At 36.5% G+C, this 15,419-nt stretch overlaps 1 protein-coding gene across 1 annotated transcript; it reads left to right on the top strand.

Moving 5' to 3' along the window:
• The first annotated feature begins 7,644 nt into the window (after nucleotides 1-7,644).
• On the top strand, nucleotides 7,645-12,997 carry LOC107775072 (uncharacterized). The gene is made up of 7 exons (XM_016594744.2): nucleotides 7,645-7,833; nucleotides 8,835-8,873; nucleotides 9,319-9,456; nucleotides 10,261-10,397; nucleotides 10,500-10,603; nucleotides 11,785-11,879; nucleotides 12,487-12,997. Exons 1-7 carry the CDS (start codon nucleotides 7,699-7,701, stop codon nucleotides 12,865-12,867), a joined length of 1,029 nt encoding a protein of 342 aa, XP_016450230.1. The 5' UTR covers nucleotides 7,645-7,698; the 3' UTR covers nucleotides 12,868-12,997.
• Nucleotides 12,998-15,419: the final 2,422 nt, after the last annotated feature.

The raw sequence follows: 15,419 nt of genomic DNA, 5'->3' as shown, positions 1-15,419 counted from the left end.
CAGATATAACTGTTATTGGAACCAGATGGGTGTTTAGAGACAAGCTTGATGAGTTTGAAAATACAACAAGAAACAAGGCCATGTTGGTGGCTCAAGGCTATAATCAAGAAGAAATAATTGATTATAATGAGACTTTCGCTCTAGTTGCAAGGATGGAAGCCATTAGAATTCTCATTATTTTTGCATCTCATATGGAATTCAAATTGTTCCAAATGGATGTCAAGAGTGCATTTCTAAATTGATATTTGAAGAAAGAAGTCTTTGTAAAACAACATCTGACTTTGAATGCTATGAGCATCCTGAACATGTATTTAAGTTCGACAAGGCACTATATGGCTTAAAGCAAGCCCCTCGTACATAGTATGAAAGGTTGTCCATGTTTCTTCTGGAAAATGGTTTACTAAAGAAAAAATTAACAACACTCTATTTTCTAAAGAAAAGAGGGAGGAACCTGCTTATTGTGTAGGTCTATGTTGACGACATCATCTTTGGTGCAATAAATGATTCCTTGTGTGAGGAGTTTGCAAGGCTTATGGGAAGCGAGTTTGAGATGAGTATGATGGGGGAACTGAACTTCTTCCTAGGTCTGCAAGTTAAGCAAACCACTAAGGGAACAACGATAAGTCAGTAAAAATACATTAAAGAGCTTCCGAAGAGGTTTGAGATGGAAATTTCAAAGACCATTGATACTTTTATTGCCACAGCCACACGTCTAGACATCGACGAACCTGGTTCCCCTATGAATTAAACCATGTATCAAGGCATTATTAGTTCACTCTTGTATCTTACAACTAGCAGAACTAACATTATGTTTAGTATGAGGTTGTGTGCTAGATTCCAATCAAGTTCAAAAGTATCTCATCTAAAAGTTGTTAAGAGAAATATGAGGTATCTCAAAGGAACACAGGACCTGTTCCTCTATTATCTCTCAGGAGATAATTTTGACTTAATTGGATATGTTGATGATGATTATGTTGGTTATTTGGTGGATAGAAAGAGTACATATGGGATGGCACATTTTCTGGGGTCATGCTTGATTTCATGGGGTATAGAGAAACAAAACTCTGTAGCCCTCTCTACTGTAGAAGCTAAATATGTGCTAGATGCTTTCTGTTGTGCCCAATTGTTGTGGATCAAGAAACAACTAAAAGATTATGGTGTGTTTTCTAACTATGTTCCACTACTGTGTGACAACACAAGTGCTCTCAACATGACAAAGAACTCGATTCAACATAAGAGGACAAAGCACACTGATGTGCGACATCATTTCCTTAGGGACAATGTTGAAAAGGGTCTTATCTACATGAAGTTTTGCAAAATAGAGGACTAGATAGTTGATATCTTCACCAAAGCATTGAGCAGAGAGCATTTTAAAAATAATCTACTGGAGTTGGGACTAATTAAATTGAATTGGGAACCTGGTCCCTCAATGACTGGATATGAAGGAATGGTAAGGTGAACTGTGAAAAAGTATTTTCTAGCAACTTTTAACTCAATTCTATACCATTACAGGTAAACACGCATGGCAATTACTGGGGAAATAAGCAGCTAATGACATTGCATTTTGGTAGGAGGATGAGGCTCATATTTGCAAAATTAGTCAGGGTACCTGGTTCCCTTAACTCAGGTTAGTAGTTCCTCTTACACTCGCACGCATTTCAAACTGCTAAAAGTGCCACGCCATTAAAATGTGTTCGCCCTTTCCCCACACCTTTTATGCCCAAAAATCACATCCATTACAGACCTACCCAGCTACCTAGTCTGTTGCATCCAATTGTAATCGGTCCATCATTTCCTCTAAATCACACCAAAAGACATGTCTCTCTCATAACTGTCTACATCAAATCCATCAAACCTTCCTCTTTTCTTTGAAACCCTCTTTATAGTGTCTTTATTCTAAAAAGCTCACCATGTCTTCTCAGAAATCAAAGTCTCCTAAAGACACCATTGACATTCTTATTGTGCCTTCATCTCACAAAGAGCAACAAGCTAAATCTGAGCCTCAACCTTCACGAGTGAAACCCCCATCTCCGACAAACCACCACCCACTGTCTTTTCCCCGACTCTATCAAGTTCTGGTTCCCAGTGTAGCCAAAAAAATCAAACATCCCAGAAGTTTGTTGAGTCAACTTCTCCCTCTGCTATGCCAAAAAATGGTAGAAGACGGACTGGTAAAAGGATAAGAGGGAACATAGGTTTCAAGTCAGTTGGTTGAGGAAGTAATTGTATCCCAAAAGGTTGTTGCTAGTTTTGGTGAAACATCTGGTGTATCTACCACCCCTCTGCTCCAACTTTTGATCTAAATAGTGTATCACTATTAGGTAACACCTCTCTCGCTTCTACCGATTCTACATTGTTGGATGTGAGTGAAAAAAGCCATAGAAAACATGATGCTTATTGCTATTGAAGGGTGTTTAGTTGGGGAGTATGTGTCTGGTGATGCGATGTCACGACCCAAATCACACATGTTGTGATGACGCCTATAACAATACTAGGTAATCCGACATTCACAATAAAACCATGTGTCTTTAAATTTGGAAAACATAATAATATAAGTTCAAGGAAGAAATCTCATAAATATTGATAAGAAATACCGTGATTAAATACAAAAGCCCTCAAAATCTGAGTGTCACTGAGTACATGAGTATCTATACGATAACATGGTCTGAAACACTATTTAGGAGGGTAGAACAATATAAATAAAACTAAGAGATAAAGGAGGAGAGTCAAGGTCTGCGGGTGCCAAAGCAGCTAGCTCGATAATCTCCGTACTGGTAAAAACTCTAAATTAGCAACCATCGTGACCAAAAATACCTGGATCTGCACACGAAGTGCAGAGTGTAGTGTGAGTACAACTAAATCAAACAATTAATAAGACTAACCTTTGGGCTGAAAGCAGTGATGAGCTCAACCAATACAGTTTGAATACATAGTTTAACAGTACATAAATGATAGGAAATAGGACAAACATCTCAAAGAAAACTCATAATTTGTTCGTACACGGTACATGAAATATAGACATGCTTACAGTTTTAAAGTTAAGCTCAATACAGATAAAATATGCCACGTGTGACTGATATGAGGAATACGACATCTCTATATCTATATGCCAATATGCATATCGTATGTGATGCAATACAATGAAAACCTCACGTACTCACACTCTTAGAGTACTCAATTTGACTGTCTCAATTTTTAACATGAATCCCTTACGTGTTATGTGGTTGGTGTTGAGGTGACACACATGCTAGGTGAAGCATGTTTGGGCGTGCACCGTGGAAATTGTGAGCTGGTCGATTCCGTGGTATTGTGTAGTCATCAAACCTTGTAGCCATTCATGTGACCTCTATGTGTTAGAGTAATTGAGTTGCAGATTCATATTAGAAATCATGTTAGGCTATATGCTAATCCTATTAAGACCCAATGGTCATTTATGATGGATGTGACTAAGTACAAAATTGCCATCTAAGCAAATAGTTCAACAACAGAAATGATGATATGCATGTAGCACAGTTTATCGCCACTAGAAGTGGTAGGGCAGTCTCCAAAGAGCCCATTCTTAAAAGACCCACTACTAGAAAACAGAAGAAATAAAACCTTGAAAATGTGTTGAAGAGGAATAAGGAGAAAAAGATTGGTGAAATGGGGAAAATTAGTAAATGAGGAGGATTTGCCCCCAGCCAATATTGTGGATATTGAGGACGAAGAGGTGAATGAGAAACCTGCTCCCCTTGTTCGTAAATCCTATAAGAAGTCTGTGATTGAGAAGCCCAAGAAAGGATCATCTGTGAAAGGAGTTGAAATGGATGAAGAGAAGAGTGTTGAGAAGAAGGAGTCTGGTGAGAAAGCTAAGTCTGGTAGGAAGGAGAAAGCTTTTGAGAAGAAGAAATCTCACAAGATAAAGGCAAGTGATAGTGAGGAACTTGGTTCCTCCAAGAAGGCTAGAATGGAAGTGTCTAAAGTTGTCTGAAGAGAAAAGATGAAGCAACAAAAAGTGTTGTGGGGCAGAGTGTTTGATATTGACATTCTTGACATGTCAGGCATGAGACAACTAGTTGAAATTTGCGAGTTTCAGAAGTGGAGTAATCTTTTTACTATTTAGAGTCCAAAAGTATATGAAGAGGAAGTTTCCAGCTTCTACGCTGATTTGTTCACTATGAAGGATGACAATATCTACCTGAAGGTTAATGGAATGGATGTTATGATGGATGAAGTTGTACTAGAGAGTATCCTGGATGTGCCTACTGAGGGCTCTCGTCTGTTGAAGGGACCTGTTCTGCCGATTTTAGGAAGGTTATTCTAAAGCCTCAAGCTATTTAGAAAGGGGAACGAGTGCACAAAAAGGCCCTACTTCCAAAATACCAGCTCATGTTTGAGATAGTGAACAAAATACTGCTCCCTCGAGTGAAAGAACGTTCCATTGCATCAATAGCGAACGTGTTACTCCTGGAGGCATTGGATGGATACATTACTATCAACCTATCTATAATCATGATTGAACATATGCAAAAGGTGGCAGACTTCAAGGATGGGAATCATAATTTGCCTTATGGGTTCCTGATCACCAGAGTGTTTGAATATTTCAAAGTCCCCTTGGGGAGAGCAGCTGTGGGAACTCAAAAGCAATCATTCTCAATGAGTACCTTGGAGGAGTGTGATGTATCGACAAGAAGGGGAGTTGGCAGCAATTATACGGTTTTCAGCAGATTGATGCTTAGACTGCTGCTAATGAGGAGATATGGAGGATGAAGGCTAGACATTCCATTCTTGAGAGGCAGCTCAGTCAAGCTAAAGAGGAACCTTGTTCTAGCAGTGCTCAGGGTGCAGAGGTTGCCCGCTTGGCTGCTGAAAATATAGACCTAAGGAAACATGTTGAGAACCTGAAAGAGTAGCTGATCAATGAGCAGCGGTCTACAAATGCTCTAGTGGATGTTTTTCTCAAAGCCCTTGACCCTTCATCCTTCCCTACTTTTTCAAGTGCCCCTTAAACAGTCTCCTTGTCAGTGTCTAGATTATCAATGCATGTCTTAGTCCTAGTGTCCTACTTTGAATTTTATTCTTATGACTGTGGTACTTTAGTTTGTTTATTTTGTGGATGTTTTTTAACAATGGTACTACTACTGCCAATGTTTTTCTTCTCTCTTCAATTAATGAGCAGCTCAGTCTTTTGCTATGCATGCTTTACTCTTGTGTTATGTTTTTAGATACGTTGTGTGCACACAAGTGGCATGAGTTAACTTTGCTGGACTTCTTTTTGCGTTTACTTGAATTAATCTTTTATGATGACAAAAGGGGGGAAAAAAATTGAAGGGGAGGAACAAGTTCTCAGGGGGAATATCACCAAAAATAGGTTCTCAGGGGGAATATGACTAATCTGCAGGGGGATCCAAATGGAGATCTAATTCTCAGAGAGAACCTCAATTCTAAGTTTGTCATCATCAAAAAAGGAAAAATTGATAAGTTATGTGCTTTTGTGTTTTGATAATTTAACAAACCTCATATGAGAACTAGATAGGGAACCTGATACAAAGCCTCAAAGTGCTCGGAACAACAAGTCACATGTCTGGCACAAGTTCCAATGATATCAGTCAAGGGAACAACAAAGGGAATAGATGGATATCGGTTCCTCCTGTCACAGTACAAGTCAACTCTTTATAGTTGTTAAAGCTGCTGCACTATAAACGCAATAGTGCAACAGTCACTGTTGAAGCATGCTGTGTACCGGATACTTGCTTGCATCATCCTAGTCACTTCACTTATATATTATCAACATGAGGCAAGGGATTACACACACTTGCAAACCCTAAAATATTATTTTCTCTCAAGTGTGCATTCGCCTTCATTTACTCAAAGACTTGAAGAACAAAGAAGCAACAGAACAAATGACCAGATCCCATCATTGAGTTCATCATATATCCTTAGGATTGTTGTATCTTTATTAATGTTATTCACTTGTAATTCCTACTCAGCTTAGTTAGAAACATCTCGTAGGATATCTTTGTAAACCATAAACGTTATGTTTGTGTTTGACTAGAGTTAGTCAAAGTGGTGAGCTTTGTAATAGAGTTATTACAAAGAGGCTTGCAATAGAGCTATTACAAGCAGGTAAAAGATTAAGAGTTTAATTACTAGGTTACAATAGTTTGTGATCTAAAGTTGCTCAGTTAGTGAAGTTGAAATCCTACGAGTGTAGGTCGTAGTTTTTAATCCCGTGAGCTAGGAGTTTTCCACGTAAAATACTGCAGTCTTATTTATTTCCTTTGTGTGTGTTCTGTGGGAACGGATAGAGAATCAGGTTCTCTGTATTGTTTGGTGGACTCTTAGTTTACAGCATATGGGCATGAATATTGTATATCAATGAGTATTGTAACCATAGTATGTATTAAAAGCTCTCAGGGTATATTAGTGAAGTAATTGTCTTTTGCTATGACCCCTAGAGCCCAAACTTTGCTTAGATTAACTTTGTCCTCTTTTTGTCAAGACGATTACGATAAAAATAGGAGCCATTGAACATTATTTGAATGGAAGAAATGATTTCAGCGCTCTGATAAATTACTTTTGATCATTATAAGCATTAGAGTTGTGCAACCATATACGTCGCAAGTTGTGCCTTCTTAACATGAAAATAGAGTAAATATCTGAAATATAAAATGTAAGAACATAGAGTAGTTTACAAGGAATATTAATATAGTAGTTTTACGTATTTTATTTTTTAAAATAAATGAAAAATAGCTCAAGGAGGCCTTTCTAACCTCGATGTGTTAAAAGGGTTAAATACTGAAATACCAAATTATCGGATGATGTTTCATTTTAGTTTGAATTAAATGTTATATTTCATAATAAATGAGGTCATTTTTGATATCTTGAAACTTCTGCTAATGACTATATCTCAATATGGGTACTAACTTTTGAGGGCAAGATTAGTTGTTGGTTCTATTCAAAAAGGTCAATTTTCGGAATTTAAAAATTTAGGGGAGTTATAGGAAAATTTCGCAATTATATTATTTAAAATAGAGTGATCAAGATATACTCAATATTTTGAAAATCTGAGGAGCAAAAGATCATAAAGCATAATAAAGCTTTGATATTCAAAAGAAAGCTAAACGAAAACAAGAGATGTATGGAATATCAACTTTAACAAATATTTTAATTGTTGAGAATGAAAAAACATGTTGAAGTCCAATATGAAACTTATTCAACTTAGAGACATGTAAATGCACTCATAAGATAGTTACACATTTTTTCACGAGCAAACGAAAGAATATATGTAATATTCAATTAAGTAAAAAATATATATATTCAACTAAGTCACACAATAGAACATTTAAGAATATTTTGCTTAACCATGACAATAACACTTAATTATGATAATAATTGGCATAAGTACAAGATATTTGACTTGATAGCCTAACGATTTAATGAAAGATTTATTTTAGACCGTTCTCATGACAGTTGCATACACGTCCAAAGTAAAATTAAGGAGTGTTCATTTTGAATCGTAAAACTATCTCAATCCCAAAGGAGTAATTAACCTTTTTTTCTTGATAAATAAACATTTTTTGTGGGACTAAATTTGTCCTGAAAATAAAATATAGTTCGAGGGGCACCATATATTTGTTTTGTTTTTAATTTTTAACCCATATATTTAGTGTATATTTTGTAAACAACGCCCCCCTTTGGGTTTGGCACCGTCTCGAGATGGCGGAAGAAGTCGTGGGAGAAGTAGAAGCAGTAGAATCAGTTTACGGCGATGATTGTTTACTCCTTCAAACTTATCCTCCTTCTTTTCATCTCCATATCAGACCTCGTACGGCTGATGACTCTTCTCAACAGGTTCCCTCTCTTCCCTAATTTCTTCCCCCTACCCAAATTACTCTTTGTGGGTGTGTGTTTTATTATTTTTAACAATGAATTGGCTTCTTGAACGATCTTTCTGCTGAAATCCTTATATTTAGTGCGTGTATGATTTTAGTATAATTGTGTGGTATTGTAGGATTTAGGCTAATTAATTACCTGAATGTGAAAACTCAGCTTTGTATGTCTGTTAAAAGAGAATTATGAGTTGGGGGGAAGCGGAAAAGATTCTTTTTTTGGTTAATGAATCTGTTTTCTAATTTGTTGATTGGGATACGAACATTAGGAGAACTGACACCCTAAAAGCTAGCTATTGAGTGGAGAGCTCAATGTCGTATAAACCTCCAATTGAAATCTGGTAGTTTTCTGTTTGTACGTGTCATCCTTGCATAGTGGCGTTGTTAATCTTCTCTGTACCATTCCCTCCAATTTTATTGCCTTGATACTCGTGCTGAAGTGTCGAGGGGAAGTGCTCAGCTTGAGCTTCAAGTAACTCCAGGACTTAAGCACGCTTTAAATAAAGCCTTTGACAACACTATGACAACAACTACGCCTCTATCCCAAAAGAGTTGGAGTCAATTATATGAGTTCCATTTAAGCTCGTTACAGACAAGCCTTTGTTGCCTAGATCGAAAGCTTAAAGCATTACCAAAATTCTGTCCGTTTAGTCACAATTTGGCGGGTGTAGGAAAGTGCAGATCCGGAATCTCATAGAGAGATTGATAGAAGAATAATGTTCTATACAGATTATATACACATTATGCATGCAGTGACTAAGAGGGAATTGGTTTTGGAGTAGTTCGTGCTTCCTAAGGCTGTCAATATTTGCTGATATTTTCAAATGAATCTGATGAAGTGTCATTATACTTTACAGTTCTTTTTGTTCTTTGGTTTTCTGGTTACTTTCCTATTGTTTTATGTTGTATGTTGCTATAGCCTTATAAAGAATAGTTACATTTTTTCATTCTCCTGTCTTGCAGTTTGTGGAAGCAATCATCGGAATCCAGGCTGGTCCAAAGGTACTCTGTCACTGTGATTAATATTCTTTTTGGGGTTGTTGATTATCATTTGGTTCTTTTGTTGTCTAATTCATTCGCGCTTACCTTAGCGAATTTCATGTCCATTTTCATCTGATAGCTTTGTGCAGTCCACCCACACTTGCGTCCCATTTCATCTCTTATTTAACTAGTTCATGTTACTATTACGGTTGCTACTGGAGCTACTAATGAATTGTCTTTTCTTGTTTTTTATTTCCGTCTTTCTGAGCCGAGGGTCTATCGGAAACAACTTCTCTGCCCTATCGTGGTAGGGGTAAGGTCTGCGTATACATTACCCTCCCCAGACCCCACTTTGTGGGATTTTACTGGGTAGTTGTTGTATTTAACTAGTTCATGTGATAGCCATACTTGTATGATTAGACAGGTTTCACATTTCTTTCCTGCACTGATATAATTATTTTGGCAGTATCCCGACGAGCCTCCTGCTATTAGAATTGTTGATTCCAAGGGCCTTGATGAACAAAGGCATAAACAATTGATAAGTTGTCTTTCAGCAAGGGCTTGTGAACTCTCCTCGTGTCTAATGCTTGTAGCACTTTGCGAGGTAACCATTGCAATGTCCAGATCCAGTTCTGTGATTGATGATAATCCTAATTAGAATACTCTCTTTTATTAAAACCTAGCTACATAATCTCAAGACTTGCATTATGATGAATAACTATTACTTTGGATCTTTGTCCTGAAATTAAGTCAAAAGGAACAGGTTTTGTAATTTATCTAAAAGAAGAGAAACTCCTAGGGTTTTGGTTCAGCCATAAGAAAGTACAACCATGGTGTGTGGGTTGGACTCACACCACGAGTTCGAATTCTTCCACTGACAGGTGTCTGGTAGTTAAGTGGTAATTCAAAGAATTGTTTGTGTCATTTATATATAATATAGATTTATGTTAGAAACTCGAGCTTTACTGGTATTTTAACTTTGTTTAGCGGCAGGGTGCTCTGTTTCTTTCTGAAAGCAAGTCTGATAGTTAAGTGGTGGAATTAATTATGACTTTTTATGGGCTGGGATTGGATTATCTACTTGTCGAACTATTGAGTAAAACTCTTATATATTGATTGTGTCAGGGACTCACATTTATGAGCTAAACAACTAAGACAATGTGTTGCTAAATAGGCCAAATTACTATTAGAATCTGGGTTATTTATAGCCGGCCATATTTTGTTGTTTACTTTTTCTGGCCATATGCATTGATTATATACAACTGTACACATATAATATATATATTATACCTCCACCGGCTATTTTTAGTTTAAGGGATTGGGAGAGCGGCTATTTCAGTTAATTCTTCTTAGAATTTCAGAAGGGGGCTTAATTTCCAGAAAGCTGATGCTCTGAATGTATTACTAGGAAGCAGTGGAGCAGCTTTCCAGCATGAATCACCCTGATGGGGAGTGTCCATTGTGCTTGTACCCATTAGTTGATGAAGATGCAGGAAGCTCTGCGCCATTTATGAAACTGATGTCTTGTTTTCATTGCTTTCATTGGTAAATTCTGTCAGTAGTACCCCTTTATTTTGATTAATTTGCTACTGGCTGAAAGATGCATGGTTGTAACTTCGTACTCATTTATTTTTCTTATTGCTGCAGTGAGTGCATCATCAGATGGTGGAATTGGCTTCAACTATTAAAAGAATCTGATGCCCCTACGGACTCTGGTTCTGCTTCGTCTTCTAGGAACAGGGATCAGGATGGTCCGTCGCAATGAAACTGATGCGTTAAGATTTAAATGTTTCATAGCATACTCCACTTCCATTTTCTTCTCTTGGTCTGACTAGATTCAGAAAAGGTTACCTTAATTTTATTGGGAATTAAGATAGGTCTTTAGGATGATTTCTCAGATATTGCCTTTTCTTAGATAATTATTGATATGAAGATTGTTGAGCATATAAAAAAAGTTGTGTTTGGACATGTTGGAATTAGAAGAAATCTCTTTAAAGTTAGACCCCTTTACTCCTTCACCTTGCCCTCCACCCCCCACCCCCACCCCCCAAAAAAAAATGAAGGCAAAAGAAAGACAATAGGATTGACGGAATGCATAAGATATTCTGTGGGGTAAACCAGTTACTTGAGCTCAACCATGTGTCGTGTCAACTTTTGCCAAGGGATTTGATTTTTCTTTGCTCAACTCACCTGACTAATGAGATTCCGTTGAAATAATGCGTGCATTCACATACTCTGTCAGCATACCTGGTCTAGTTGCAAGATGTTATAGTACTTTCACTTATTTCCTATGTTGCTCGGACTCTCTGAAAATATCGATGGGTGCATGTCAGATCCGACACGGGTGCGGCAACTGTTTTGGAGAGTCCGCGCAACATAGCTTATTTCATTAGAATAGCTACTTGCATCATTTGGTCCAAGAGGCTCTGCATCCACTAACCTAGGGGCTAGGGCATCCCCTGTCTTGTCTCTTCTTTCTGCAGAGAGGATGAGGTTTTTATTTGATTCTGCCTTCCTTCTTTCCTGTCCGTTTCTCCATCTTATAGATTACCAATGAGTCAACTTATTTCGATCCATTTCTTTTCCATCTTTTGCTCCTATACCACTCGCAGTGGTTATACCAAAAGGTTTCTTTTTGCTTGCAACCTCAGTTTGTCGAGTACTAATTTGATATCTTAATGCTTCACCGTAAAAGCCCTCATGCTTTGAGGACGGGGTAAAGAGATTTTTGAATTTGTTTTATTATTTTTAGGTTTCTACTTTTTAAATATTTTCCAGATGGATGGTGTTTACAGCTGGGGGTTTTGGGGGACAACCGAGGGAGAATTTTATTTTTATCCATCTGTGCTCTTTTTTTTGCAGACATAGTTTCCCAACATTTCTAGTTCCCTAGCTCACTAATTATCTTGCTTGGTGATGTGTGATTCAACAGAAGAAGATGTGGGGAAGTGCCCGGTTTGTCGCAAGTCTTTTCTAGCGAAGGACATTGAGCACGTGCTAGACTTCGTGAAGACTCAGCATGCTGTGGTATGTTATGAAAGTATCTTCTTTTTTTTTTTTTAGGCCAACTCATATCTTTTCCCTAATTTCTAGGTAGAGAAAATACTTTGATTTGCTGAAATGTTATAAAAGCTGCTTTTATGAGAATTCCTGATTTCAAAAAGAAAAATTTCCTCTCTTACTTGGGGCAAGGAAACTCCTCATGAGCCAAAAGAATGGGGAAGTGTCATTTTTTGCTCCTTGTTGTGAATGTATTTGAGCATCCAAACATAGAACTCCGTTGGATGTCCTTATGCATCCGATGTGATGTATTATGTATTTGTAACAACCTGTCACACATGTAACCTAATTCTGGGGTTCATACCTGGATTTGAACGTAGACTTGAGATCGTCAGGAAGGGTTTGTCAAAAGAGTCTCAAAAAAGAGTTTGTAAAAGGTATTGCCTACTAAAAGTGAACAAATAAACTAGGAGACTCGATATGCTAAATCTGAAACAAATTACAGTTGGTTAGTGCCCTTGGTTAGTACTAAATGGAATGAAGTGTTTGTTTTTGGTATAGTTACAACATTTTGTTATTTATATTGGAGGTAGTCTGGTAGAGCGAGTGATATTTGTTCATCTTTTGAATCCAGACTTCCAGTGGATCTGAAGTCAACAATGAAGACAAGATTCTTTCCTCGGACTCGGAAAAACTAAGAAGAAAGAAATTTGATGCTATTCTGAAACTCCAGCAAGAGAAGGGTGGCTTAATTGAAATAAAAAAGCATGAAGTGTTGCGGCCAGGTATTTATCTTCCACAACCTGCTGCATTACCCTCAACTGCACCCACCGAAGAGGCAAATGAGCAAAAAGACAGAGATCTGGCAGCCAACCCCAGACCAAATTCTAGTGCTTCCTCAAACAAACCTAGTACCAGTAGAGCGAGAAACTCCGGCACAAAGAAAAGCAGGGGACACAGTTCAAGAAAACAAGCGACTCAGTGGGTTAAGAAAGAAAATAGTAATACAGCATGATATGAAATCTGTATTATTTTATAAGAACAGCTGAAAGGAAAGAAAAGTATCATTTTTTGTGATTGTTTAACGATTTGTTTACATGGTCAATTAACATATCAATATCAAGAAGGGTTAAGTTGTGGTATAATTTGGGAAATCAAGGAAGTTGGCAGATAGGTTGGTGCCATCTACTCTTTATTGTGCTGACAGTGTCGCGATTTGTCTCACTAGGTATTTTCTTCGATATCTTTCTCCGAGACAATATTTGTTAAGAGTTTTCGAGAACAATTGCTTCTGTCTTGTTCCAGCTCTAAACTGAATTTGGGGCAATGCTGTGCTTTCACTATAAATTTTATTGTGTCAGATGTGACTGGAGAGATAAATCTGACTTGCAGCTCTAAGGTACGTTTTGCTGCCAAATCATTTGGAGGATGGTCTGGTAAGTAATCAGTGTCAATGGTTTTAAGAGATCAGACTTCAAAACGGAGAAAAAGCAATTTTATTTGTAACATGATTGTGGCAAGAAGTAACGGTTTTATTTTTTCAATCACCATAATTGTAGTACTTTATAGTTTATAGCTATCATTTCATGCAAAAAAAAAAATAAAAAATTATTCCCCTTTGGTGGAGCTAGCTATTGCTCCTCTAGTGACTCAAACACATGACCCTGGAATTGTAGGTGGTGGCCGGAGGGTGTTGACCATTTGCACAATCCCCTCTTGTTGATTCATGTTTAAAATAGGTAGTTAAATGACCGCTTTAAATAGGTCTATTTCATATATCTAAACCATTGCAAAAATTGATGGTATATATTGAGACATACTATATAATACACAGTCACAACAGCATAAAATATAATTTCATAAAAAACACTTGTCGCATGTGCAAGAGTTCAAGATTCATTTGCTGTAATCAATCACTTATTCGTATTAATTCCATGCATAAAATTATGTGAGAAACATGCTATTTCAGCATAAAACAAGCTGTGAAAGGGGTTATCACTCATGGTATTTGTGTTGTAAAAAAGTCCAAACCATCAAATTGAAAACATGTTAGAAGGTCAGAGTATTACAAACAACGTCACTGAGATCATATATTTCAACGATCCTCAATCTCAACTCTAATCATGCGTATTACGACATATAAATATGCAACTTAATAAAAGCGAGTCATGTGGTTTAGTGATCACTCATATTACGACGGCCCTTAATCTCTCTTACGCTTGTCTCTAATGACCAATCTCAAACAAATTCTCCTACAATGTAGGGGAAGAGACATCAAATAGGGAACTCCAAGCCCCTTAGGTTCATAACTTAAGTATGCAGTGTTTATAAGTTGGTTGTATAAGAAAAAATAAATCCTAATCATATTATGCTACGATTTTTTTTTTTTTTTTTGGGTGCCTCACGTATCTTGGTCCTTTTAGGAACTGAACAAGTATAAGAACCAATATTTTAAAAGGCGAGGCATTTTACCTCTGACGAGGCGAGGCGTAAGCCCTGAGACATGGGGCTAAGTCCCACGGATCTTTAAATTTTACTAATTTCATGAATTTTAAGATAGTATAAATAAAAAATAGTTATAAAGACTACATTGAAATCACAAAATTATAACAACTAATCTATTTAAAATACTTATAAATTATAATTTGACTATGAATAATACGAAAAGTATGACATATATCATAATATGCAAATTAGCTACAACGTCGTTACAACTCAAATATCAAAAGTAATGTATTCGATACAAAATCTTATATGTATCTTTTAATGAGTAATGAATCTTGAAAGAATTTCGATATTATAATTTGATATGTTTTTCAAAACACTCATTTCATTTAATATGCTTTCTATTTGAAAGAGAATTTATATAAAAACATAATTCACAATTTAAATATGATTCTCTAACATCATTTATTTTTAAGTTTCAACAAGTTAATAAAGTGACACATAATTTACCGTACAATACCGTGATAACTAATTATTTGTAAATAGTTACGCTAGCTAATAATGAGTTATTAAATTAATAAGTATTGTATTTTGTAAACGTGAAAAAAATACTATTTAGAAAAATAATTATAAAAAAATTTATGGACTATTATATAATAAAGACATAACAAAAGTTAATAAATAAATACTTTGAAAGATTTAATTAAAATTTACTATCATAGCAGTCTTAGTAGATAACGTGCAATAATTTTTATTTTAATTATGACATAAAATACTCTCAATTTAATAATTTATGATTAAAAAAAATTAATTTTGAGACTAACACAATTGTATAAAGTTCTATTAAGCGAGCCCAGTACGCTAGGCGTTGGGTGTGTCCGGGGCGTAAGCCCCAATAGCCGAGGCGTAAGTCTCACGGAACTAAGCCCCACACATAAGTTCAGGGGCGTTTTACGAGTGTTCCGTCCCGGGGCGAGTCTCAATTCTGCCTTTTAAAACAGAGATACGAACTATCGTAAATAGTTTAGCCAAGGATTATTCATCATATAACTCCATATCAAAATAATAGAGCAGAAGTAGAAAGATTAATCAGAAAGGAAGTTAGAATATTCCAAATTAGTT

The sequence above is a fragment of the Nicotiana tabacum genome, chromosome 7, assembly GCF_000715075.1.
Source record: "Nicotiana tabacum cultivar K326 chromosome 7, ASM71507v2, whole genome shotgun sequence".
Lineage (NCBI taxonomy): Eukaryota > Viridiplantae > Streptophyta > Magnoliopsida > Solanales > Solanaceae > Nicotiana > Nicotiana tabacum.
This window is presented reverse-complemented; position numbering and strand designations above follow the sequence as displayed.